The sequence below is a fragment of the Eublepharis macularius genome, chromosome 1 (genome assembly GCF_028583425.1).
Source record: "Eublepharis macularius isolate TG4126 chromosome 1, MPM_Emac_v1.0, whole genome shotgun sequence".
Lineage (NCBI taxonomy): Eukaryota > Metazoa > Chordata > Lepidosauria > Squamata > Eublepharidae > Eublepharis > Eublepharis macularius.
Genome location: NC_072790.1, coordinates 17,470,756 through 17,498,564, shown reverse-complemented (window position 1 = coordinate 17,498,564; position 27,809 = coordinate 17,470,756). Strand labels below are relative to the sequence as shown.

General features: G+C 45.1%; 1 protein-coding gene across 3 annotated transcripts; it reads right to left on the bottom strand.

Moving 5' to 3' along the window:
• Positions 1-1,904: 1,904 nt before the first annotated feature.
• Positions 1,905-27,713, bottom strand: LOC129333528 (N(4)-(Beta-N-acetylglucosaminyl)-L-asparaginase-like). Of its 3 annotated transcripts, none has more exons than XM_054985289.1 (10): positions 27,580-27,713; positions 26,647-26,785; positions 22,623-22,779; positions 21,206-21,251; positions 13,742-13,780; positions 12,998-13,086; positions 9,450-9,465; positions 4,472-4,539; positions 2,873-2,977; positions 1,905-2,277 (listed from the first exon to the last, which is right to left on the bottom strand). In XM_054985289.1, the coding sequence occupies exons 1-10, from the start codon at positions 27,689-27,691 to the stop codon at positions 2,185-2,187; spliced, it is 864 nt and encodes a 287-aa protein (XP_054841264.1). In that variant the 5' UTR covers positions 27,692-27,713; the 3' UTR covers positions 1,905-2,184. The 3 variants fall into 3 exon arrangements, with proteins under 3 accessions (XP_054841264.1, XP_054841353.1, XP_054841433.1); XM_054985378.1 differs by having other exon boundaries at positions 12,998-13,050; XM_054985458.1 differs by lacking the exons at positions 1,905-2,277; positions 2,873-2,977; positions 4,472-4,539; positions 9,450-9,465 and having other exon boundaries at positions 12,999-13,086; positions 13,567-13,780.
• Positions 27,714-27,809: the final 96 nt, after the last annotated feature.

Sequence of the window (27,809 nt, the reverse complement as noted above, 5' to 3'; positions counted from 1 at the left end):
TTTCACATTGGAGCTGAGCTGAGATTGAGGAGGGGGAATAGTACTTGGACTTGGGATTTTAGTATCATCACTGGCTTGGATGCACCACAGCTGTGACACGGAGATACCCCGGGGGCATTTTGGGCGGCAGAAGGAGTGGGGAGGCAAGAAAGTCACCTTCCTTGGGTGGAAGTTGTTCCGTTCGTGGACACTGCCCTAGTGGGTTCAAGCTGCTATTGAGAAGCTTTTCATGTTACTGGAACCTGGCATCCCCTTTTTCGTAACCTGGGCATACTATCATCTAACAGAAGAAAATATGCCATTGAGATACCTTGTGTGGCTCCAACCACATCTACTTTATTAAGACAGGATTGTTGAGACTCCACAAAACGCAAAGCAACTTTGCCTCTGGCTGCCAGAGTGGCAGGACTATCGGCACCAAAGGTTCAAATCTTGTGTGTAATTTCTGTGAAATCAGCAGCACACAAAGCGTAACATTGTCACTGTGTTGCACAAGAGTGACAACAGGTGTATCATCCATAATAAAATTACTTCCTTATGTATTCCAGAATGATACATGGCCAACTCCCCCCACCCCGTTATTGGGCAAAGGGTATATATTTGACTGTTGTCGTCAAAATGCTCCAGAGCTAACGTTCACGTATTCTTGAGAAGTAAGATGTATCACATCTTGATGTAAGAAGGAAGTCTGGTATCGTGTGATTTTTAGGTGGTGGTGGTGGTGAGTGCCCTCAAGTCATAGCTGACTTATGGCAACCCTCCGGTGGGGTTTTCATGGCAAGAGACTAATAGAGGCAGTTTGCCATTGCCTGCCTCTGCCTGGTCTTTGCTGGAGGTTTCCCATCCAATTACTAACCAAGGCAGACCCTGCTTAACTTCTGAAATCTCACGAGGTCAGGCTCACCTGGGCTATCCGGGGCAGGGTAGATTTTTAGGTAGTTGTCCAGTATAAGGCCACCATCTGGAATTCATTGTGATGAATTAAAGCCTTCATGGCATGAAGAGCCAGGATGAGTTGGAAGGCACCACCCTTCTTAAGGACTTCAAACTGCTGAGAACAGAAGCCCCGATGGAGTTGGGGAGTTAAAGGCAGGCTTCATTGAACCTTGCTGGAAAGGGCACGCAATTAAGTGTTACAGAACTGGCATAAAGTGGTAACACTGAATCAAATTAAACTGTGTACCCCCATCCAGAAGACTGTTAAGGACCCAGGTGTCCGACCAGATGCCTTGCGGTGATGGAACTAAAGGTACACGTGGTGCTCATTAGCTGCCCCTTTGTGCCAGTTCTCTACCTGCTTGGGAAGTGAAACTCCATGGTCAAGGCAGATGAAGTACTCAACCTGAGAGGCAACCTTTGCTTTAAATCCCACAGGTTTGTGGTGTGATCTTTGACAACTATCCTTTATGGAAAAAATGCAGAGCTTCCTCCAAGTCCAGGACTTGGGCTGTTTTCACACTGCTTACCGGCCGCAGAACATCGCGCCAAGCTCCCAGAACAACAGCGTCTTCTTGCGTGAAATCGCGTCAGGAAGGAGCTGTCGTTTCGGGAGCTTGGCACAATGTTCCGTGGCTGGTAACCAGTGTGAAAACGGCCTTGGTCAAAAACAGGGAAGGGGGGGCCCTTTTGAGAATCCAAAAGTTTATGCTCAGGGTCATGGGGGCTTGCATGGGTCCCTTTTTAAAATAAATGTGCCTGAAGTTCTTGACGCTGCTTGTTTGTATGGAAACTTAACTTTACATCATTCATTTCTTCACCCGTTATTCCAAAGTTCAAATAAATGGAAGTTTTTAAAAGCAATAATGGAGTGATGAGAAACTGGGAAGAAGTTGGATTGGAGGTTAGCTTTTTGTTGTGGTGATGACAACCAGAGTTACCCCATATTGATTTAACTACTGCAATACTTTTGTCATAATTTTAATAAAATTACGAGAAATGGTGAAGAGGTTAGGATTAGGTTTTGTGGTAGCAATAATGAGAAAGTTTTCATAAAAATACAAAGCCCTGAAAAGTGAAAAATGATCCTGGCTCTGAAGTATTTTGGGCTAGTTCTTAGAGCCAAAGAAAATTGGTCAAAGAAAAATCTTAGAATATACACCCATACACTGGAACGAAACTCCTGAAAGTTAACGGGCGAAGAAGTCTTTGAATCAGAGACCAAACAGAAGTCTTCCCTTGATTTCTTCAGGGTTGTTGGGTCACTTGCTCTACGGCGTCTTTTCCCTGAGACCAGCTGCAGTACGGAAATGCCACGGACGAAGCAGCTCCAACTTCCCCCTAACGTAAGAACCCACACGTGAACAAGTCATGACGACTAAACACACACCGCTCAACATTTACTGGAGCAGTTCTTCTCCTACCAACTCTGTCTTCCTGTACTTACTTATTAAAGTTAATAGATGCAGAGGAGTTAGCCGTGTTAGTCTGTAGTAGCAAAATCAAAGAGTCCAGTAGCACCTTTAAGACTAACCCCCTTTATTGTAGCATAAGCTTTCAAGAATCACAGCTCTCTTCGTGAGATGCATGGAGGGCAAGAAGGAACTGGTCAGATATATAGGTGTTGAGGGGAGGGAGGAGTAGATGCAAACAGTAGCCTTTGATATGGAGATCAGTTTGCTCCATATCAGAAGCTACTGTTTGCATCTACTCCTCCCTCCCCTCTCCACCTATATATCTGACCAGTTCCTTCTTGCCCTCCATGCATCTCACGAAGAGAGCTGTGATTCTTGAAAGCTTATGCTACAATAAAGGGGGTTAGTCTTAAAGGTGCTACTGGACTCTCTTTGATTTTATTAAAGTTAAGTATTTGCTGGCTACATTATCCCATGTTTGGAAGACCCAATGGCATTCAGGAAAATGTTCTGTGCCGTACCTTCATATTCATTGCTATTATGCCAAGTTCAAACATCTTTTCCTTTCCTGCTCGTTGGAGGATATCCTGGACAACAGTCTGGCATGCATCCACAGGAGACAAGCCCTGAAAGATAAACAGCGGAGTCTGCTTAGAACAAGTCTCTCTCACCATCCAGTTGTATTCCTGTCTCTAAACAAACGGTCCTCCTCTCGCCAGGCCCCTGTACTGCGCCACTGACAGAGAAAATGCACTTTGCCCTTGTGTTGTAGAAAGGCATGTGTGAAACCCTACAGTCCAAGACATCATGCTTTGGATTCCAGCAAGTAGCAGCCTTGGCCTTCAACTTGGCCAGAAGTGCCAGCGGGACAGCTCTCTCTGCTAAAGTCATCTCCCGGTTCTACTTGCACAGGGCAGATCTTTATCTGAGAACATAACTGTGAGCAGTCAACTTGTTAAAACGAATACATAGTTTAACAGGGCTGGCTGGCTCCAGCAGGCAGCCAATGGGCAGCAGAAAACATCCCCGCGTCAAGTGCTGGACTCTGGACTGGCCCCTCTCTTCTGTCAGGATCAGAATGCTCTTTTGTATACCTATACTTAACTGACTCCATATTTAATCCTTTCAGTGTTCAGTGCTTTCTTTCCCAGGTGCAGAGGTTCCCAGGCAGCTATCTGACAGACCAGCTTTGTTTTGGCTACCGACGTTCCACCAAGAACCGGCCTTGGGGAAGCTTTTGCTTTTGCAGCTTCAAAGGGAATATTTTGGGAACTGTGGGGGGAGGATGGGCCAGCTATGATATTTAGTATGTATCTTTTGCTTTGCCTGGCATTGGTAACAATGCATATGTACCAACCTGGATATTGCATTCAGGCCAGTGGACTATAATAATCTTTTTCTTCATTAAATGCTTTTTGGAAACAATGGACTTTTGTCTAATTGCAGAAGGCAGACTGGAGTAAGGATTTTATCTAGCCACAGTTCTGACATCTTCAGCTCTTCCCCTTTGAGCATGTCGCCGCGATTCATGACTGCTGCTTCTTGCGGTTTCTCCTCAGCCACTAGTCCTGTCAGCATCTGTTTCTTTTTCTCTCTCTTTTATCACTTGTGTTGCAGTGACTGGCTGGTAATGAGCCACAAAGAGTACTGGTAATGAACCACACTTTCTACCTGTCTTTTAGGTGCCAGGCCAAAGCCTCTACCTGGACTTTTAACTAAGGGGTTCCATCTTTTAAATCTTTTTTTATGGCGTGCTTCTAGCCTGTGTACAGTTTTATGAATCTTTCTTTCCGGTTGTAGTTTTATGCTGTTTTATACCTTGGCTTGTATTTAATGGCTATTTATGATTGATAGGTTTTATACTGTTTTTATGACTGTACTGTATTGTTTTATTTTGTAACCAGCCTTGAGCAGATCTCCGGAGAAACATCATACAAATAGCCTAAGCAAGCAAGCAAACAAGCAAATAGATGCAGGTCTTTATCCCGATCACTCTCTCTCCAAGCTATACCATTAACTGTGCTCCTTCTACTTCATATGTGCCCACTCTACTTTGAATATTATTGCCTTCCTTCAAGTAGGCATGCTTACAACTCGAAGATAACACATGACGAACATACCTGTCTCATTAACAGGACTGTATGAAAACAAGGACAGAAGCACATGATCTTGTCTCCCTCGCCTGTAGCTGATGGAAATAAAGAAATTTACTCATGGAAACTATGCACTGTCAACTCTTACCACAAAGCCAAGACGACTGAAGTTGCGCTCATATATAAACGCCAATCCTCTCGTATCACACGTTGGTAGAAGTCACAGGTGGTGAAGGTTTCCTTCCACTGGGTGGAGCCTATCCCTATCTTCTCACTGCTCTATGCAAAGTTTAAAGCATTCCTCCAACTTAAGTGGCTCTTCTGATGGGATGGAGGAAGAGTCACTTAAGTTGGAGGGAGGTCCACACCATTCATCCCAGAAGATCCCTTCAGTTCACAGGAACAATCTTCCGTGAACAGAACGGTCCTTATTTAGCAAAAGGGTCCTTTAAGACCCAGTCCAATACTTGCTTTCAAATATTCTTGCAACCGAAGCAAGGAACACTCCCATGAATCCAAGCAGGCTTCCACATCTGCCTCAGTAACTGGGAGTGTAAACCGGATGCGTATTTAATGTGGGACTCATCAGCCCACACTGCACAAGGAGGCGTGTGAAGATTCACACCTGAATGTGCATCCACATCCAGATGTTGATGGGAATTAAATGCAACCATTACTGAAAGGAACAAACAACCTGGCCCCGACCGGGTGGAACTCTCTTTTGGAAGACATTCGGGCCCGCCAAGATCTTCCATCCTTTCGGCAGGCCTGCAAGACAGAGATGTTCTGCCAGGCATTTGGTTGAGGCCAGGGCTTTTTTTCAGCTGGAACGCGGGGGAATGGAGTTCCGGAACCTCTTGAAAATGGTCACATGGCTGGTGGCCCCGCCCCCTGATCTCCAGGCAGAGGGGAGTTGAGATTGCCCTCCGTGGAGTTCCGGAACCTCTTGAAAATGGTCACATGGCTGGTGGCCCCGCCCCCTGATCTCCAGACAGAGGGGAGTTGAGATTGCCCTCCGTGGAGTTCCGGAACCTCTTCAAAATGGTCACATGGCTGGTGGCCCCGCCCCCTGATCTCCAGACAGAGGGGAGTTGAGATTGCCCTCCGTGGAGTTCCGGAACCTCTTCAAAATGGTCACATGGCTGGTGGCCCCGCCCCCTGATCTCCAGACAGAGGGGAGTTGAGATTGCCCTCCATGGAGTTCTGGAACCTCTTCAAAATGGTCACATGGCTGGTGGCCCCGCCCCCTGATCTCCAGACAGAGGGGAGTTGAGATTGCCCTCCGCGCCGCTCAGCGGCGCGGAGGGCAATCTCAACTCCCCTCTGTCTGGAGATCAGGGGGCGGGGCCACCAGCCATGTGACCATTTTCTCCGAGGGCAACCCACTGAGTTCCGCCACCCCTTTTCCCAGAAAAAAAGCCCTGGTTGAGGCCACCATTAAATCCATCAAATGAGTCTCCCTGCCAGCCTCCCACCTGCAGGGCGGGGGGGGGGCTATATGGTCATATGAGCAGCCGCAGGATATCAACCCACATCTTCACCCTTGAGCAGGTGAATTGTTGAAGTGCTGTATTGTAAGATTTGTGATATTATTGTATACCTGTGTTTTTATTTTGTTGTAACTTGCCTTGAGCCTGCTTGCGGGGAAGGCGGGCTATAAATTAAACAAACAAACAAACCAACCAACAACTGCATTTGAGGCACATCTGATCTGTGTCGGCACTTTCCAATCTGCATGACAAAGCCTGTTTCCACATGCAGACCACTTTCTCTACATTTTGGTGATAATACTTTAGAATTGGCGGGGGGGGGGGGGCGGAGAGAGAGACCTGGTCTCTTTCCTTATATGGTCAAATACCTCAACAATAATATTTTTTCCTTCTACACTGTGAGCCCCATAACCACAAACCATTTCAGGCTAAGTATAGAGATGTTACCCCCCACCCCACCCCCAATGCCAAGTGGCAAGACACAAAAATGTTTGTTTACACTAAACAGATAGTTATACCTGAACATGTTAACAATTTCTCCCAGCTTTATTTCTTTATTAGTTCTCACTGAAAGTAGTGAGAAGTTAAAATGTTATAGCTGGCAAGCTGATGGCACGAGAACCTGTTTCTACTTAGTACGTATAACAAACAAGGTTTTATGAGCACACATTCTGCCATCTGAAAAACACATCCTGGAAGACTTGACTTCCCATTAGCATGGCAATTTTAGAAAGTGCGCTTCCTCCATTAAGTAAGATTTCAGAACTTCTGGTACATTTACATAGAAATCTGGATAGGTTAACATGGGCAAATACCAAATCATCAATGACTGGCTGCGCTGCCTGTAAATCTGATAATCCTACTATATAAAAGAATAAGTGTGTTTCAGATGACTCACTTCATACCCTTATGTGCCACCAGAGGGCGCTGCCACAGAGGGAAGCCCAGGCAAGCCAGCCTGTCCCTCAAGGAGTGTGCTGTGGTGAGCAGCTCAGGCCAGGATCAGGAAGAGAGCAGGCAGCAATGCCATCCCCCACCTTCACCCAGCTGGGATCAAGAGCGGAGCAGGTGGCAATGCCCATCCCCTGCCTTCACCCAGCTGGGATCAAGAGCGGAGCAGGTGGCAATGCCCATCCCCCACCTTCACCCAGCTGGGATCAAGAGCGGAGCAGGTGGCAATGCCCATCCCCTGCCTTCACCCAGCTGGGATCAGGAGCAGAGCAAGCGGCAATACCCATTGCTCGCCTTCACCCAGCTGGGATCAGGAGGGGAGCAGATGGCAATGCCCATCCCCCGCTTCATTCAGCTGGAATCAGGATCGGAGCAGGTGGCAATGCCCATCCCCTGCCTTTACCCAGCTGGGATCAGGAGCAGAGCAGGTGGCAATGCCCACCCCCTGCCTTCACCCAGCAGGGATCAGAAGCGGAGCAGGTGGCAATGCCCATCCCCTGTCTTCACCCAGCTGGGATCAGGAGGGGAGCAGATGGCAATGCCCATCCCCTGCCTTCACCCAGCTGGGATCAGGATCAGAGCAGGTGGCAATGCCCATCCCCTGCCTTCACCCAGCTGGGATCAGGAGCAGAGCAGGTGGCAATGCCCATCCCCTGCCTTCACTCAGCTGGGATCAGAAGTGGAGCAGGTGGCAATGCCCACCCCCCCTTCACCTGGCCACTATCAGAAGCAGAGCAGGTGGCAATGCCCTCCCCCTGCCTTCACTAGCTGGGATCATGAGTGGAACATGAGGCAATGCCCACCCACCCCTTCACCTGGCATGGAGCAGGAGTTAATGCCCTCCCGCCCTTCACCCTTCCAGGATCAGGTGCGTTGCAGATGGCAATGCCCACCTGACCCCTCCACCTGGCAAGGATCAGGAGCACAGGAAATGGCAATGACTGCCCCCTACCTTCACTCGACTGGGATCAGGCATGGAGAAAGAGGCAATGCCCCCCCTTCACCCGGCCAGGATCAGTCATGGAAGAGGAGGAAATGCCCGCTTGCCCACCCTCCCCTTTCCAGAGCCTGTTGTATTTTTTCCCACAACGGGCTTTGTTGCTAGTCCTTTGATATAGGCCGTCAGTGCTTTCTCAAATAGTACCATGTCATACTTTCAGTTTTCATTTCTGTTCCTTTCAGAGTTGGTTTCTGGTTTGAATTTCACATTCTGTGAGCCACGTACTCGCCTTAAGCCAAAGAGCTGCAAGAACAGGAGACTTCACATTCACTGCAGTGCATAGCCTTCCACACTGAAACTCCTACAGAGGACGTGCATTTGGTGACATGCGCTTCATCAGAACGCCAAATTCTGCTTGTTGCTCCAACAACCTTCCTTAAATTCTATCTATGAAATCCTAAACAGAGTTATTCCTTTCTAACTCTTTTCTAAGTCAGTGGCTTTAGAAAGGCGTAACTTGCTTAGGATTGCACTGTAAGTTAATTATCCAAGGTGTTAACATTTAACAGCAGATTAAAATATTTGGGCAGGGTGACCTTTGAGCCTAAATGTTTTAGGTCTCTGAAAGGATTTTCCCCATGCTTGTCAGAAGGTATTGCTGCGAATAAGATTTCTTAAAGCATTCCAGTTTCCCTTTCTTGACTGCAAGTTTACATGGTGGATCCACACACCAATAACCCACATTCTACAGGCCTTTTCTTGCTTTCCAATTTGTATTCATAGACCTGGTCTTGCCAGAAAGGTCTTATTAAGCAGCATCATTTCCCCCTTCAGGAATAGTAATAGCAGGTAATAGTGTGATTTTTGCTTTTAAGCAGATGACCTGAAGTATTTAAATTTCTCTCCTTTTCAGTATTAATAAAGGGGTCAGTTTCAATCACATTTTTCATTTGTTGTGAAAGCAAGAGGTAAATGTGTCCAAATCCAACCATTTAGGATTCTTGCAAGGCAAATCAGAGTACTGGCAGAAATGACTAAACTTAGGTAGGCCTACTTAAAAGTAAGTTCCACTTTATTTAAGAGGGCTTACCCCCAGGAAAGTAGATCAAGATGGGTAGCCATGTTAGTTTATCTGAGGCAGTAGAAAAAAGCAAGAGTCCAGTAGCACCTAGAAAACTAACAAAATTTGAGCTTTTGTGAGTCACAGCTCACTTCTTCAGATACAGCTATAATGTGAGTCCATCTAGGTGTGATTGAATAGGGTGGGGTATGCAGAAGGGTAGTGGGTGTGGAGAAATCAGCATTGGTAATGAGACAAGAAGCCTTTGTCTCGATTCAGTCCAAGTGGATGTATTGTCTTGAGCTTCGTTATCAGTTGCGATTCAGGGACAAGTTTTGTTAGTTTCATAGGTGCTACTGGACTCTTGCTCTTTTCTACTGTCCCAGGACAGTGTTCTTAGGATCGCAGCCGAATGAAACTATAATCTGATCTGAAATAAGTGTTTATAATAGTAAGCAAGTTAGTCAGTTCTGAAGGCATTTTAGATTGATACATGCATCAACATATATTTAAAAGCATTAACCGATTATCCAAAGCATTTTTATTATAACTTCTGATACGTACCTGCTGCAGCTCCTACCTAGGGAGAAAAAAAGATATCACTTTGGAAAAAACTATAAACTACCTGGATGAATCACAAAAAGGAAACTTAGGAATGCAGCTTGTAGAACGACTGAACTCTACGTAAATTTTTTCTCCCATGTAAAATCTTGTCATTTCAAAATGTTATTTCTACCATTTTAGAATGAAGGAACCTTAAAAAAGTAAATTAGGTGGCAATATATATCTAAACTGCTGTTGACCAACCATTTCCCCCTCTTTTTAAGACAACACAGCTACTCTGAAGAATCAAGATTACTGTTGCTCCCGCAAAGGAGCATTTCTTGAGTAACATCTGGGCCCAATAGCACCTTCTGACCAACTAAGTTTCCAAGGCCTGAGCTTTCAACAGCCAAAGCTCCCTTTATCAGGTAAGGTGCTAATGGACCCAGAATCTTACCTTTCAACTGCAGACCAACATGGCTACCAACCTGAAACTACCATCCATTTTTTATTTGTAAACGACTAAACTACTGAAATTTATGGAACCTGCATCTACTCGAATGGAGCAAAAAAAAAAAGTATGAGTCGTTTAAGAGGAAGAGGAGGATCCCCAGGAACAAGAGAAAGTGGGGGGGGAGAGCAGAAAAGTGGAAGCAGATATGGTCCTCAAAAATATTTAATTCTAAAGCCGTGGTAACTAAATTACAGACATATAAGATAGTCAACAGGTGGTATTTGACCCCTAAAAAGTTGTCCCAAATCTTTGGAAGAAAGTTCTTAAAGAAATCCAAATAATGACAGGCTATTCCGTTCCATTGTCACCAGAAATCATTTTCCTTGATCAATGGGAAGCACACCCGGTCCACATTCCTTTGATACGTAGGGACCTTATAGCAACCCTTTTGGTTGCTGCAAAGAGTGCCATTGCGACCTTATGGAAGTCTAAGCAAGTCCCGACGATTGAAAATTGGCTCACAAAAATTTGGGATCATTTTATCTCTGAAAAATTGGCTGATAAGATTTATCAGGCAGAGCATTTTCCATCTAGTACAAATTTTGGGGAGAAGTGGTTTCCGTTTTTTGAGTATCTAGGCAGTAACAGTTCTCATCCAGGTCTAAAGTTCTTTCAGGTTTTAGACTATGTTTAAAATATTTGTAAATTTCTGTATTTCATCACTTTGCAAACTTTTCATAGTTATGTGCTAGTTATCAACTCTCTCAGAAATGTTGTAATTATGAAAGTGACAGTTTGAATTTTTTGGAATGTTGGAATTTTGAAACTGGGAATTTTAAACGTTTTGAATTTTGTAATTTGTTAGTTGTATTTTACATTGTACAAATTCTATTTAATCATTGTATGGAGAATAAGTATTATCAATAAAAATTATTTTTTAAAAAAAGAAAGGGGGAGAGGGGATACTATTCAGTCATGCATTGTTGGGCAAGCAAGCCCAACGCCTCCGAGGTCGAGGATTTGAGAATTTCAGTTGCAAGCGGAAAGCTGTTTCCCATCAGAAACCATCCTTCTAGGCGTGACTGCTCCGAATCACTCATTGGATTGCAAATAGACTCCAGCAACATGAACAGGACATCCAGTTCCATGAGTACAACTATCTGGACATGTGAGTTTCCAAGAGGGCTCCACCTGCTTTTGCTGACGGATGCATGGAATTTCTGAGACTGCTGAAGTTAATATATGAGCGTATGACTGCTTACGGTTTTTACTGTTTGTCTTCAATTGATACTTATTGCATTTGTATTTTATAGTTTAGTTACAAACTCGGACCTATATCTTCCTATTGCTTGTGCGCAGGGCTTTTTTTCTGGGAAAAGGGGTGGTGGAACTCAGTGGGTTGCCTTCGGAGAAAATGGTCACATGGCTGGTGGCCCCACCCCTGATCTCCAGACAGAGGGGAGTTTAGATGGCCCTCTGTCCAGATCTTCCCCTTGGTTTAAACTGATCAAAAGAGATCATGTGAGATCTCCTTATTTAGTGAATATCACATCCCAAAATCTCAGAAAATCATTTACCTCCCTGCGCTTTCAAACAGTGTCGACAGCTTTACTTACAGGAAGATACCATCAAGCCCCAATGGTTCTCCGTCTCTGCATATGCGGTGCCTCAGTTCCTGAGGATCTTCTATATTACACCTTATTTTGTCCCATGTAGGCAGAGGTTAGAGCTACATTTCTTGCCAACTTATTATTAGTGGGGCGTAACTTTACCTCTGATATCGACGAATTAGTTTTTTTGTTATCTGATACTGACTCTTTTGTCACTAGCAGAGTATCCCTGTTTGCCCTAGCTGCAAAAAAGATTAGGGCCAAGATTGTTTCCTTAGAAACCTAATTTTCCCATAACTGCCTGGTATTTATTAAGGTCCCATTTTAATTGTATTCTATTTTTATTATGTTAATAACTGTATTTTATGCTTGTAAGATAGATTTCTATTTTTACTGTTTTTAACTTTGTATTGTGACAGCCTTTGGCCATATACAATTAAACCTGACTGACTGATTGCCCTCTGCGCCGCTCAGTGACCATTTTCAAGAGGTGCCGGAACTCCGTTCCACCACATTCCAGCTGAAAAAAAGCCCTGCTTGTGCGTAAGCAGAAAGTGTCTTCCGTTGGAGGAACAAGAAAAGGAGAGCCGTGCTGGGCAAGCAGAAAACAGGCTCAGGCTCCAACCCTATGATTTACATGCAAGTGCTTTCTAGCTGTGTCCTCAACAGCTGAGCTTTCTCCGTGTTCTAGCTCATGTTGCCTTAGTTGTCTTAGAGAGCCAGTTTGGTATAGTGGTTAAGAAAAGAGCAGCAGGACTCTAATTTGGAGAACCGGGTTTGCTTCCTCACTCCTCCCCTTGAAGCCAGCTGGGTGACCTTGGGTTAGTCGCAGCTCTCTGGAGCTCTCTCAGCCCCACCCACCTCACAGGGTGTTTGCTGTTGTGGGGATAATAATGACATACTTTGTAAACCGCTCTGAGTGGGTGTTAAGTCGTCCTGAAGGGCAGTATATAAATCAAATATTATTAGTAGTAGTATAGAAGCCAGATATCGATCTGCTAACCTAGACCATCTGCAGTCTTTCAAGAACTATGTTACATTTCTTTTTTTTTAAAAAAAAATATTATTAATTTTGAATTAGTTTACAACATACAACTCACGAAACATAACATTAACAAACTTCGACAGATGTTTAAAACAGTTCGTTGTAATCTTATTATGAGTTATTAACTTACATTAAATTAACATGTAAAATGTTATTATAGCAAAAGCAGTATTAAATAGAACTTCATCTGGGTAAGACTGCCACAAACCTCACGTTTCCATATCTAGGATATCTTGATAGGGCAATTTTGTTAACAAAAGCTCATTTTTAGAAAGGAATTCTAAAAAAGGTTCCCATTTAGTACAGAAGTCTGAGATACCCGTGGGGTTAATTTGGAGATACAATTTTTCTGTGATTTTTTCCATTAAAAGTAGATCCCAAATTTAGTTAAACCAGGTGCTGCATGTTACATTTCTGATGTTTCTTTCCTTCATACAGTTCAGGTCAGATCCTGACGTACCTCTTGATCAGCAAACAGCCCACATCCGGGCAATGGAGAATCGCCTACTCGTCCTGGATATTTAAAGGGAGACCCAGAGGTAGAAACTCCTAGATGTTGTTTAAAAAGTAGATTATTAACAGTTCTGGTGACTGTATTGTCGAAGGCTTTCACGGCCGGAGAAGGATGGTTGTTGTGGGTTTTCCGGGCTGTATTGCCGTGGTCTTGGCATTGTAGTTCCTGACGTTTCGCCCGCCATAGCTGCTGGCGAAACGTCAGGAACTACAATGCCAAGACCACGGCAATACAGCCCAGAAAACCCACAACAACCATCGTTCTGGTGACTCTTTGCAGAAATGGTTCAAGAAGAGTGGAAAATGGAGGACGGAATGCAGTCTCTTATTCAACCTGCCTCCTTGTATCCAACAATATATTTTCTGTACTCTTCTCCTTTTCAAAAGGTGAGAAATAGGCAGAATGACTCAGCTTTTCAGTTAATGAATTCTGTACCAACACTACAATTTACTAAGTGCTAACTATTAATCAAGATCTAATTTTAAAGGGTTCATTGCTTTAATATAAATACTAACCCAGATGGCTGCTGTCTCATATCATGTTTCCTTTTTCCTCCAAGTAAGCAAGCATCTGAACTCCCTCCCATCAACTGAAGATGAGGCCCAACACAGTCAACTAGCAGCATTTGCATCTGACATAAGGCGGGCATGAAATCTGAACCGCTTTCTGGTCTGTGCTGTTCTCTCTTACCAACTGTTATGTTTCCATAGATATCCAAGGCGATCAAACCTAGGGAAAACACAGATCCAGAAGAGTTAGCTGTGTTAGTCTGTAGTTGCAGAATAGTAAAGAGTCCAGTAGCACCTTTAAGACTAACCAACTTTATTGTAGCAGAAGCTTTCAAGAACAGCTCTCTTTGTCAGATGCATCTGACGAAGAGAGCTGTGGTTCTCGAAAGCTTCTGCTACAATAAAGTTGGTTAGTCTTAAAGGTGCTACTGGAGTCTTTACTATAGTGAAAACACAGGAGTAATAAGAGTTACTTAGCAAGCAACAGTTGAGACATTACATCAAATAAATTCATCTGTTACCCTCTGAGATGGCAAAAAGATGCTGTCAGGCTTAGCTGGCAGGACTGCAGGGCGAGTTCAAGGCGAGGGATCATTGGAGTTCAGTTCACAAATCCGTTTGGTGGTGGGTTTTTTTTACATCAGTTTAGACAAAAAGGGGGGGGAGATTAAGCACACTGGACTGCTCTAATAACATTTAATTTGCTCGATAAAGACAGTATCTGAATTTATTGGGAAAGAATATTATCGCTGTCCTGAGTGATTATCTGTCTCCCTTGAGTTTTATAGGCAGGTCCTGAAATCAGCAAAGGGGAACAGAACGTGCACAAACATCCAAGCAGCTTTTCCAGTTGGTTCCACAAGTCATTTGGAACTCTTGGGCAAATTGCAATGATCCAGTTTTATTCAGAGGTAAAAAACCAACTCCACTCTAGAGAAGCCAAAAGGATCCCCCAGAGATACTCAGTTAAAACTCTCACATGCTCTGAGATTTTCAGGAGGAGGTCAGGTGCCACAGGGCCTGAGTGGCAAAGAGTCAGAACAGTACAGTGGGTACTATGCCAGACTATGACTTGGGAGATCCAGGCTTGAATTCCCATTCTGTCATGGAAGCTCACTGGGTGATCTTGGGTCAGACACATGCTTTCAGCCCAACCTACCTCACAGGATTGTTGTGAGCATAAAATCGAGGCAAGAAGAACAATGTAAGCTGCTTTGGGGAGAAAGGCAAGGTATAAATAAACAAAACTAAACAAACAAACAGGATTTGGGAGACCCACATGCAAATCCTCATTCAGCCACAGAAGTTTGCTGGGTAACTTTGAACCTGTCACAAACTCTCAGCCTAACCTACCTCACAGGGAGGTTGTGAGGATAATACGAAGAAGAGGAGAACAATGTAAGCTGCTTTGGGTCCCCTTTGAGGGAAAAAAAAGGCAGAAGACAACTGCCCCAGGCAATGCCAGCAGTCCATACTCCATTAAAAGCCCTAGTGACATGAGGTCAGTCACTTTCTCTCAGAACCTAACCCAACTCATTGGGAGGACAAAATGGAGGGGCTATGTTTGCCATTCCGAGGGAAGAAGGATGGGACAAAAATGGATAGACCTATATCCTTTCAAGAAAAAAAAAGAGATGAAAAGCCCAAACCATTATAAGCCTAATTTTTAAAACAGGTTCAGTCAATGGGATATTTACAACATCTCTTTAAGACTAAACTAATGGACACCCTTACAGGGAAGCCAGTTCTGCTGAAATCCATGGGACTTGCTTTAAGTACAAGTAAAAATAAGACAATTCTTGGCTGTAAGATTATTGTAAAATTAAATTGGTTGTAGAGGCCAGTTATCTCCAAAGAGGGGGAAACACCCTTGATTAAAATTAATGCATTTAACTGAGGAAAGATACATCCTAGAGCAATGCTTCAAGAATATTCTAGTGAATACAGCTACATTGTAATTAACAAAACAGCTAAATGACTATATTAGAACTTCCCTTGATGACACAAAGAAATTAATTTGCTGTTACCTGGCAGATGCTAACAGGTTCTTGCTAATGTTATGTCTTTTAAAACTTGTATCTATTTACCATATGGCATTGTTTATAGAAATGTCCTTCACAGAATCACAGAGTTGGAAGGGGCCATACAGACCTTCTAGTCCAACCCCCTGCCCAGTGCAGGATGAGCCTAAAGCGTCCCTGACAAATACTGTATGGAAAAGTACTTTATACTGATTGTACTAATCTCATACTGTGTAATATGCCTTGACTCTCACTGAGAAAGGCAGACTATAAATGGCATAAATAAATAAATACAATATATGACTTCCTAAATCTAGAACACTAAACTGAGACCGTGAATTATCTTTTCAGTTATTTCTTTACACACAGGGGACCTGCAAGGCTTTGCGGGGGGAGCATCTCATTTGCCCCTCCACTTCTATTTCCTCTCCCCTTTCCCGGAAAGCCCCCACAGCCTTTTCGCTTCTCCTGCCTCCTTCTCTCCTTCCCACCCACCAGCCAAGCTACATTTATCTGCCACCCTTCTTCAGCTTTCCTCCTTCCCTCTCTCTAGAAGCCTCTCCCTGGCTAAGTCGTGTGATGCCAGCTGCTGGGCTGGGCCCAGTTCTCTAGAGGGAACCGGCATCGTCACTGTATCCCCCTTCCCACCTTATTCTGGCTTGAGAAATGCCTGGAGACTTGGAGATGGAGCATGGTGAAGGCAGGGTCCCACCAAAGCAGACATTTTTCTCCAGGGGAAACTGATCTCTACATTCTGCCGGGTGAATTATAATTCCATGAGATCTCCAGGCCAAACCTGGAGGTTGGCAACCCTAATACTATTTCCCCTCCTCCTAGTAACCTTTCCTTACTTCCTGCTCTCCTTCCAACCCACCAACATTTTATCTCCCAATGGGAAACCAAAGAAACTTTCATCATTATCTTCCATTTTATCTTCATAAAACCCCTGTGAAGTAGGTTAAGCTGAGAGTGGCTGGCCTAAGATCACCCAGCAAGATTCCGTGGCAGAGTGCAAATTTGAACCCGGGTCTCTCAGATCGAGTCTGAAACTCAAACCACTATACTACACAGACTTCCACGTGGTGGCTGCTGTTGAACAATAGTAAGCAGCTGGGCCTGGGCGAGCCACGCAAGTTGGGTGGTACCAAGTTGCTCAGAGCTGATACCAGACCTGGCACCAACGAGTCCTCCCTCAAAGGCTAAAATAGCCCCAGAAAAGCCCCTCCCCTTCGCCGACAGAAACCAGGAAATACTGCTGTTGTTGCCTAGCAACAGCTGCTGCTTCTATTATGGGAGGGGGGGGGTAGATTTCAGATTTTTTTCTACAAACCCTGGGACCTTTCTTAAGTTTGTAGAAAGATCTGTCTTGTCTGCTCAGGGCTCCACATAGATTCATTCAGCCACACTGAAAATGAGGCATCTTGATTTCTGTCATTCGTTCCCTGCTTTTCTCCCCAATTGGGGAGCCAAAGCGACTCACCTTCATTCTCTTCTCCTCCACTCTATCCTCACAACCCTGTGGGGAAGGCTAGGTGGAGAGCGTGAGAGTGCGTGCCTGGCTCCTGGCCACCCAGTGAACTTCCAGGGCAGACTGGGATCCGACCCCGGGGCTCTCGGGTCTTAATCTGACCGGCTGACCGCTACGCTATACTGGCTCTAAACACAAGAGTTCCAAACCCACCAGATTAAAAAGAAATTTGGAACATGAAGTGCACTGTGTGGTTCTGTGCTAGGCAACAACAGCAGTATTTCCTGGTTTCTGTCGGTGAAGGGGAGGGGCCTTTCTGGGGCTATTTTAGCCTTTGAGGGAGGACTCGTTGGAGCCAGGTCTGGTATCAGCTCTGAGCAACTTGGTACCACCCGACTTGCGTGGCTCGCCCAGCTGCTTACTATTGTTCAACAGCAAACATATGATCCGTAAGAAGCTCTCTCTGCTGATGTACTTAGTATGCATTCTTAGCCGATTCTCTCCATTTGCACACATACACATTCTCGTTCAGTTTCAGGCGCATGCACGCACACCCACAAATAGCATCTGCATTTGGCTAAAGCACTGAACGAAAGCAACACAATGTTTGTGACAAATTTCTACAGCCCCATGGTTAAGTCTTTTCTCCCAAGGATTGATGTAGAGAGCAGTGACCTTCCTTACTAATTAAAAGTGCACAGATATATTTACTACTGGCTAGATGTAAAGCATAAAAATATGACAATTCAAACCATACAGCACAATCCTAAGCACAGCTACACCTTTCCAAGTCCTCTGGCATCCATGGGCTTGAAAGAGTATAACTGTCTAGGACTGCACTGTTAGTAACCATATCACAGGAATTTTATAGGACAACAATAACAATAACAACATCCCATTTATATACCGCCCTTCAGGACAACTTAACGTCCACTCAAAGCGGTTTACAAAGTATGTCATTATTATCCCCACAACAAAACACCCTGTGAGGTGGGTGGGGCTGAGAGAGCTCCTAGAAGCTGTGTCTGACCCAAGGTCACCCAGCTGGCTTCAAGTGGAGGAGCGAGGAATCAAACCTGGCTCTCCAGATTAGAGTCCTGCCACTCTTAACCAATACACCAAACAGGCTTCTTCAAGAACTGCAGAATCCTTTAAAAATAAGGTTTGGGGTGCAAAGTATAAATATTAACATAGGGAAAAAAGTGGGAACACCAATATTGTTCTGAAGAAAACTGGGTTCTGAAGAGCATTAGAATGTATTACCAAACATCATCCAAACAGCAATAATATACTTCCCAACAAGGGGTTGGATCCAAAGATGCTTGAATGCAGGTGTACGGGTGTTTACCACAGAATGGCAAGAAGAAGAAATGGCAGTCTTCACACATACCCCCAAAAAGGAAGCAAGACCCCACGTATGCCATCACCTCCACCCCTTCCGCTGTTCATAAGGGTTGCCAGGAGCAGAATTCCAGGAGGGGCCCAGAGGGCTGCAGCAAGAGGCACGAGGTGAGAAAGTTCTATTCCACAAGTTTTATTCCACTCGGATCCACCCCATGAAACAGAAATGAAATTGTGGAATATGGATTTAATGAAAGAGATTTTATATACCAGTAAACCCCAATAAACATATGATCGTCTTCATTTGCCCGATGTGCTTAAACTCACCGGTCTTCCTCAGTGGTCTGTGCTGACAAAAATGGAGTGGGTCGTGGGGACCATATCACTCCAGTCTGGTCCATCTACACTGGCTCCCAATCGGTTTCCGGGCACAATTCAAGCCCTATATGGGCCGTTTTCACACTGCTTACCAGCCGTGGAACATCGTGCCGAGCTCCCAGAAGGACAGCGTCTTCCTGGCACGATTTCACCATTCTCGCGCGAAATTGTGCCAGGAAGACTCTGTCATTCCAGGAGCTTGGCACGATGTTCCATGGCCAGGAAGCAGTGTGAAAACAGCCGTGGTTTGGGATCAACATACCTGAAGGACCACCTACTCCCTATGAATGTCCCCGACCACTGCAGTCATCTTTGGAAGCCCTGCTTTAGGTGCCCCCCCCTTATGAGATTAAGCAAGTGGCCTTCTCGGTCGTGGCACCAAAACTCTGGAATTCTCTCCCCAGGGAGATCTGCCTATCTCCTTCTGAGTTTCATTGTCAACACAGGCTTGGAGAAAGGGCTGTGGCTCAGTGAGCGAGAGCATCTGCTTTCAGTCCCCAGCATCTCCAATTAAAAGGATCAGAAAATATGAAAGACCTCTGCCTGAGACCCCTGAAAGCTGCTGCCGGTCAGAAGGGACAAGGCTGTCCTTGACACACCAATGGACACACCAATGGTCCAATTAGGACTGGGCAGGCTCAGAATACTTCACCACAAATTATCTGTGGATTACAGTCGTAAACAAAGGCTTTCTTGTGTACATTTCCTTGAAAAATTCTAGGTACGCCTCTGTTGCGCCCCTTGCAATGGAAGCATGCAGGCATGATTTATCACTTTCCCTCTGTACTGGAACATGTGCCAAGAGACCTTGTTCCAGCCACCCTTTCTTTCCGAGTAGGCCAAGTATTCGGCTTTTGTTGAGCCACAGCACCCTCTTGAGGCCTTGAAAGAAAGAGCATAATAAATGCACCCGGGTATGTTTTTAGAGGGAAAGCCCCCGTAACTACACTAGGCTGCTGAGTCCCTGAACTAACTCCAGGTTTTTATGGACCCCGTAGGTAAGAGTGAGCCCTACATTTCAATGATCTTTAATTCACCTTTCCCACTGGTTTCCTGAGCACTGAACTGGGAAAAAGGAAGATTGGGGAACATGCTAGTATGCTAGTTTCCTTGAGCACAGACCTGTTCCTGGATTGTGCCACGTGCGTGAATGCATGAAGCTGCCTCGCCCGGAGTCAGGCCCTTGGTCTACCTAGGTCACTGTTGTCTATTCTGACTGGCAGTGACTCTCTCTGGTCTCAGGAGGAGGTCCTCCACATCATCTACTTGATCCTTTCTACTTGAGATGCTGGGGATTGAACCAGGGGCCTTCTGCATGCAAACCAGAGGCTCTACCACCAGGGTTGCCAGGTCCCTATACCCTCCTGGAGGGAGGAGGGAAACCTGGCACTTACCTTGTGCCTTGTTTGTGCTCTGTTTTGCGCATTTCCCGACGATGGTATGATGATGTCACTTCCTGGAAGTGAAGTCATCACACTTCCTGGAAGTGAAGTCATCACACCAGTCATGGGGATGTTCCTGAGCTTTGTGCAGGGCTAATTCTGACCTATTTGCAGCCAAAATTGGCCCCAGAAAAGTGTGGGAGCAAGCTTACGGCCAGTGTGGTGGCATCACTTCAGGAAGTGACATCGTTGTGCCCCACCGGAAGCGCGTCCGGTTTGCGCTTTCCAGCGTTGGCTGCCAGTGGTGGGTGATCTCCAGGCAACATGGCAAACCCTCAGGAGACTGCCCTCCACTGGTGGGCAACTGGAAAGCCTATCTACCACTGAGTATGGCCCCTCCCAATGTTATGTAGGTGCTCTCTGGATATTTTCTGTCTGTCTTTAACAAGGCTATATATGATCATAGGGGAATGAAATGTTCTAGCACGTATTCACACAGCACAATAGGCTTGCTGTTGTCATAACATGACCACCTACATGAAAATTTGCAAGTTTTCCTACAGAGAAATGCAGTTCTATCAAATCTGAAACACTCCAAAATGTCTTGTCTGACATTTCTGTCAATCCCTGTATTATTTCATTCCGATGAAATGTTTCAGATAATTTTAGAAAAGAGCAATAGTCCAGTAGCACCTATACAACTAACAAAATTTGTGGTAGAGTATGAGTTTTTGTGAGTCACAGCTCACTTCTTCATGAAAGCTCATACCCTACTACAAATTTTGTAAGTCTTACAGGTGCTACTGGACTCTTGCTCTTTTCCACTGCTACAGACAAACATGGCTACCCATCTTGATCGGATAATTTTGTAAAAGTTGTTACTTGATGCACAAACCTTAGCTCAGTATATCACCCTATGGTTGTACGCACAATCATACACTGACAAGCATTACACCAATATCTCAACAATTACAAAACAAAACAAAAAATCTACACCACCATTTAGGAAGAGGCAGCATTTTCCATCAACGTTTCATTTATAAAAGATAACTTACCTAATGTATCATGTTTCTTCAAGGTTTTTTTTGTTTCTAAATACTTCTGTAGAACAAGAGAAACTGAATTAATTATGCTGATAAATACTACTTGATTGTATGGACCTATAAGCAGAGGCCCTTGCTACCTGAGGCTAGATTGGTGGCGACCTGAGAAAGGGTCTTCTTGATCATTACTCTAAAATTATGGAATTTCCATCCCAGGGAGATTCATTTGTCCTCCTCAATCACTGTCTTCTACCAGTGGGTAAAGACTTGTCTGTTTCATTTGCCATTCCCTCACTGACCCTCCTTCCTGTTTATCGGTTTTAATTGTTCATGTTAATTCCCCAGAGGGTTGGACCAGAACCAATGGGTTAAAATGAAATCCAAAGAGTTTTCAGCTAAACATTAGGAAGAACTTCCTGACAGAGCGGATCCTCATTGGAACAGGCTTCCTTGGGAGGTAGTGGGCCCGCCTTCTTTGGAGATTTTAAGAAGAGGCTAGATGGCCATCTGATAGCAATGGTGATTCTATGACTCAGCAGGGGTCATTTCATAGAAAAAGAGCTGGAGGAACTCATTAGCGTAACTCATCAGCATAACTCATGAGCATATGCCATGCCTCTTGCCATCACCAGAAGCGTGTCATTAGTATAACTGATTTGCATATGCCACACCCCCTGACGTCACCTATTCTGGCTGTTTTGGACCCAATTCTGGTCATTCAGGGCCAAAACTGGGCCCAAAATGGCAAAAAGGGAGTGAAAATTGCTGAAAAGGGGCCCAAACTGGTCAGGATTGGGCCGCTGATGAGCAGGAGAGTGATCCACCACCTGTCAGAGGCCCGATCCAGGCCGTTTCGGCCCCAATCCAGGCCGAAATGAGCCCAAAACGGCAGAGAGTCAGGTGGGCGGGGCCACCTGACATGTGACCTCTTTGGGAACTGCCGGAACTGTGTTCCTGTGCGTTCCCCCTCGAAATGAGCCCTGTGACTCAGTATAAATCTCGGCGGATTGGGAAAGGGAGGGCAGAAAGGGACGAGCCCCTGCTAGGCTTTTGTGGCCCTTTTGTAATGCTGATTGCCACTTCGGGGTCAGGAAAGAATTTTCCTCCAGGCCAGATCGGCCAGGGATTCTGGAGGTTTTTTGCCTCTTTGGGAATAAAGTAACAGTCACTGGGGGAGTGAGGGGGGAGGTAGCTGTGAATTTCCTGCATTGTGCAGGGGTTGGACTAGATAACCCTTGGGGTAGATATCCTTTGGGGATACCTTCCAGCTCTATGTTTCTATGTGTTTTGCTTCATTATTGTTTTTAATTGATTTTATATTATGTATTTTGAAAAGCTTGTTTTTGGGGACCTCTGGGGACCCTGCATTGGGTTGAAAGGCAGCATTTAAATGTTCTAAATAAAATACTGGTCTAAAGCAGAACGTCACCTGGTAAGCCTCAGTACTCTTTTTACTCATCAAACTGCTGTTATCTTCCACGACGAAGCCTTGGTCCTTTGCGAAAGCCACAGCACCGTCTCCGACTAGAAAACTGTGAGGAGTCTCTTCCATGACCTTACGAGCGACAGCAAGTGGAGTTCCAATTCTTTATTAACAAAAGGAACATATTTTAGGATATTTTTTGATCCACAGCTCCTTTTAAGAAGTCAGGAGTGCTATTGCTCAATGGAATGATGAGCATACAAAATGTGAAACACGAACAAAAAAGAACATGCTAAAGAAAAAAATACTTTACTTCTTTTAGAATGGTAGCAAAACTATGTTGAAATAAAATATATCAAATTAAGATATGCATAGTAGTCTCTAGAAGGGTTGATGGCAGGAAAAGAAAAAAATCTCAGAATAAATCTCAGTAAATAGATCTTAGGTGGTTCCAGATACGTCATAGATATTCATTTTAATGAGGTACAAGTTCTTGCCCAATAAGATCAGGAAACTTAAATACTGACAGAACATATTACAAACTACATCTCAGCTTCATGCGAAAATTAGCTACAGACAGTACATTTATGGAGGCACCCATAAAATCTCTCAGGAATATTTTGTCCAGGTTCTTATAATTTACAGTGCAATCCTAAGCAGAGTGACTCCGATCTAAGACCTCTGATTTCAGTGGGCTTAGAATAGAGTCACTCTATTTAGGATTATGCTGTTAAACTATGTGGGAAACTACACAAAATGTCCAGATGCATGTTGGGTCCTGCAAGGTTCCCTGGGCAGTGTAGTCTTACAAAGAACAGCTGCTCGATGCAATTCTCTGCTGGGAAGGAGCGATGTTGGTGGGATTCTCTCTCGTCCTCTCTCTCATACAAAAAGCCGCTCTGGCTTTCCTTCCTATTACGTCTAACCCCACCCCCACCCCCTGAGCTCCTGGAAGAAAACCAGACCTGAGGCTTTTTGCAAGAGACAGAAAGAGAATCCCTCCCATCATTTTTTCCCCTGCAAAGAATCTAATCAAGAGGCTGTTCTTTGTAAGATTGCACTATTTATTTATTTATTTATAGTCCACCTTGCTTACTGAGACTCAAGGCGGATTATATAGCGTGAGATTAGTACCCAGGGAACCTTACAGAACCTGTCATGCGCCCAGGGACCTCGTGTAATTTGGCTCTGAGCTTGATGATGAACCCAAGATTTCATTCCAGATATAACTCACAAATCAACAAGTACCAGAAAATGCAGGTTAAGCCAAACTTTCAATCCTACACAGTTTGACTACTTCTGGACTCTGCATAGGATCAGTTTACATGACACCTCTAATCACAACTAACCCATGATCAAAAAGAGTCCAAAAACAATGTCTTTCCACTATACCCCCTCAGAAAAAGTTCTAGTTCATGCGCTACTCATCTCCCCTTGACTACTGCAATATTCTCTTTTCCGACAATCCACTGGCCCATCTCAACCCCCCCCCCCTTATATCTAGTACTCTGTCACCAAAATCATTTGCCTCTCTCAGTGCTTTCCTTCCTTATATCCCTTTTTGGCTTTCTGTCCCCTCCCAAATCCAGAACAAACTCTCCCCCCTCACCTGAAAAGAGCTCTATGGCCTTGTTCCCCTTCCTTTCTTCTATCCCAATATGCTTCTAGCCTCAGCCTTCCAAAAATTCCCCCTCTCTCAAATGAATCCACCATTACATCCTTGCTGCCTCGTGTACCTGGAATTGTTTGCTAGAATTCCTGTGTGAAGGAAATTCTGAATGTCTGTTGCAACAGGAACTACCAGATATCACTAGGGGTGTGCGCTTTGGGTTTCCAATTTGGGAAAAATACCCGAATTAGACCTGATTTGCAAAGATTCGGGATTTATGAAACGGCCCCAGCATACTGGGGCTGTTTCGGGAACCCTGAATCAAAGATTCCCAAAGCTATCTGTGTAGCTTCAGGAAGCTTCGGGTCAAGGGGCTGAAATGTCTCTCTCCATGCCCCTCTGCAGCAGGAGGGAGAGGGATATTTAAACTGCTGATCAGATGTTTGTTGGGGGTTTCCCGACAAGCAGCTGAGTGCAGCCTGCCAGGGTTTAAATTTCCCTCTCCGTGCTGCTGTGCAGCCTGCCTGGGTGAAATGCCCTTCTCCCTGCTGTAGCAGCAAGGAGAGGGACATTTAAATCCCCGACTCAGCTGCTTGTCAGGGGTTTCCCTGACAAGTGGCTGAGTGCAGCCTGCCGGGGTGATATCATATGCCCTTCTCCCTGCTGCTGTGCAGCGGCAGAGAAAGGGGCATTTCACTCCTGACTCAGCCGCTTGTCAGGGAAACCCCTGACGAGCAGCTGAGTGTAGCCTGCCGGGGAGTGTTCTTCCCTTCAAACTCTCCCCCCTTCCCCCAGCCAGCTGGAAGGGGCCGTTCCGTGCTTCACCTGGGTCATGGGGGTTCCCCCACAACCCAGATGGAGTTTAAAGGGCCGGCCACAAACCCTGCCAAGCAGCTGATCTGCTCGGTGGGGTTTGAACTTCTCCCCCCTCAGCTTATTTCACCCAATGGCAGGGGGAAGAGGGGGTTCCCTCCTCCCCTTCCCATCGGGTGAAATAAGCAGGGGGGGCAGTTTGTCGGTATGCTCTGAATCTTTACGGGGCACACTGAAGCGGGTCAAACAAGGGATTCCCAAAGTGGCTTGCCGCTCCGAGAATCCCTTATTTCTGATTATTTTTTTCTGCTTCGGGTTCCCTGAAGCGGGAAACACAGATTATTTTTTTTTGCACACCCCTAGATACCACTATATAGATCCTCCTGAAGAAGCGAAGGCAAAATGCATAGGTGCAGATAACAGAATAAACCCTTCCCCCCCAGTGTACCATTGGTTTTTTGCTCTTTTGCTCTGTCTTCAGTATGGCCTTCTTCACCTGTGTACTGGTTTGTGTGTCTGACTGGCTCTAGGCAGTCAAAGTTCAAATCCCAGCTTTGCCACTGAATGTTGTCAGGTGACCCTGGGCCAGGCACACTGTCATATATGCCCCCTGCATATCTGCCATGCATGTATATGGGTTCTGCCTCTGGCTTCTGAGAGTGTGGGAAGTTCTTTATTGCTCCATGCCAATGGGTTATCTTGCAAACGTTTACTTTCTCTTTCTCGCTCCGCTGAGCCAGTGTCCTTGACAGCCAGCCAAAGCTGGCTCGGGGTGTGCTCCTCGTGAAAACCAAAGATAAGTTCATCTTTCTCACTGTCTGCTCTAAAACAATGTCTCACTAGAACCCCCCCCCCCCCTCTTAACAGTCCTCTATCCTAAGGCGGGAAGATTCCCTATAACTAACATTGCTAGCCCCACATATGTCACTTCTGCCAATTCCACTGTCTAAGCACCTTATACTGAATGAATCTCTAATAAAGTTATTTCAACTGCAACACCTGTGGGTGTTAACAGTGGAGAACTTGGGAATTCTACCTGCCAAGGACTGAGACATGCATTCTCAACCTAACCTACCTCACAGGATTGTTGTGAGGATAAAATGGAGGCGAAATGAATGAGCCACTTTGGGTCCCCATTGGGGAGAAGGCGGAGTGTAAATCAAGACAGTAAGCAAATACTGTTCTGTTTTTATTGCATTATTTTTAAATTTTGTAATCCACCTTGAATCCCAGCAAGAAAAGCAGCTTCAAAATAAATAAAATAAATAAAATAAATGCCGCCCCTCTCACTTCCTTTAATTTTTTCCTCAAAACTTAACTTTTCTATGAAGTCTTTGGGTACAACCTTTTATCTACATTTCTCATGAGACCAACAGTTGCCATCTCAAGCACACTGGCTGGTACCCTATATCTACAAAAACAAACAAACAAACAACTGTGCAAACTGATACACCGAAACTCAGGGACTTGGACTACAGTAATTCAGCATAGATAGCACTGCAAGTCTTCCAACCACTGCAGAACAGTCTTCTTACTCTTAAAAATCTTGAAATCTGGTTAAAACCTTAAGTAATATACAATACTAGATAATAGATGTCAGATGCTTACCCATGCAAAGCTGCTACAGCTCCAAAACGGCCAGGCTGTCCTTCCATTATTGCTGCATCACACTGGATGATACCGTCTTTGTTTGGGTAGCCTCCACGTCCCACTACAAAAACTCCAGTCTCTTCATCATTTTCTATATCTAGATACAAGGTCAGAACAGTTTGAGCTCAAATTGTTTCCAAAAAGAAAGCCTGTTACAAATAAATCCCCAGAATTTTAAAATGAGCATTCATAAGCATCCAGTATACAACTGAAATATCTGTATGTAAGGTATTTGTGTATTATTGTTTTTGGTCAGTTGCCAACTCTGCACCAAGAAATTCCTGGAGATTGGGGGGGGGGGCTTAGGAAAAGAGGGCTTTGGGAAGGGGAACTCAGCAGAGCATAATGCCATACAATCCACCCTCCAAAGCACCCATGTTCTACAGGAGACTTGATCTTTGTAGTCTGGAGATCAGTTGTAAATCCGGGAGATCTCCAGGCCCCACTTGAAAGTTGTCAACCCAATTCCATAAAAATCAGGAAAAATACAGAGACCCTCCACACAAGCGACACTGAGGACCAAGCTACAAGTGACTCACTTGTAGCTTGACTCAGAGCTAGTCAACGCATGTAAGTAGGCAGTAGGGAGTCCTGTTCAGGGAAGCTAGCTGGCGCCTTTACTTTGCTTGTTACTGCTATCAATGATAATGATAGTAAAAAGTCCAGTAGCACCTTTAAGACTAACCAACTTTATTGTAACTTAAGCTTTCGAGAACCACAGATGCATCTGACGAAGAGAGCTGTGGTTTCCGAAAGCTTATGCTCTAATAACGTTGGTTAGTCTTAAAGGTGCTACTGGACTCTATTACCGACTAACACGGCTAACTCCTCTGCATCAATGATAATGATAACTACATTATTCTTCTTGTTGTTATTATGACTAAGCATCACCTGCCATGGCCTCCTGGAGGCAGTCGGTCGCTAAGCCCCCCCGGAGCAGCCTCTGCCTCATCCTCTCCACCGCCGGGAGGGAGAAGCCCCAAGTGCCCGCGGCCGCTGCCATAGCAACCCACCCGGAAGTGGGAGAGGAGGCGCGAGCCTTACAAGGGCTGGGCACAGCCCGTGCGCTGATTGGTTGTCGGCGCGCCAGTCCAGCACGCCGAGGTGCCCGCGGCGGGAGG

Bases quoted from the DNA above. Each gene is read 5' to 3' on its own strand.
- LOC129333528 (XM_054985289.1), bottom strand. From the start codon at position 27,691: ATGGCAGCGGCCGCGGGCACTTGGGGCTTCTCCCTCCCGGCGGTGGAG. The intron at 13,781-21,205 runs GTAAGTTATCTT...TGTTTTCCCTAG, and splicing joins GAAGAAACATGATACATTAG to GTTTGATCGCCTTGGATATC. The intron at 13,087-13,741 runs GTAAGAGAGAAC...AACAACATCTAG, and splicing joins CTATGGAAACATAACAGTTG to GAGTTTCTACCTCTGGGTCT.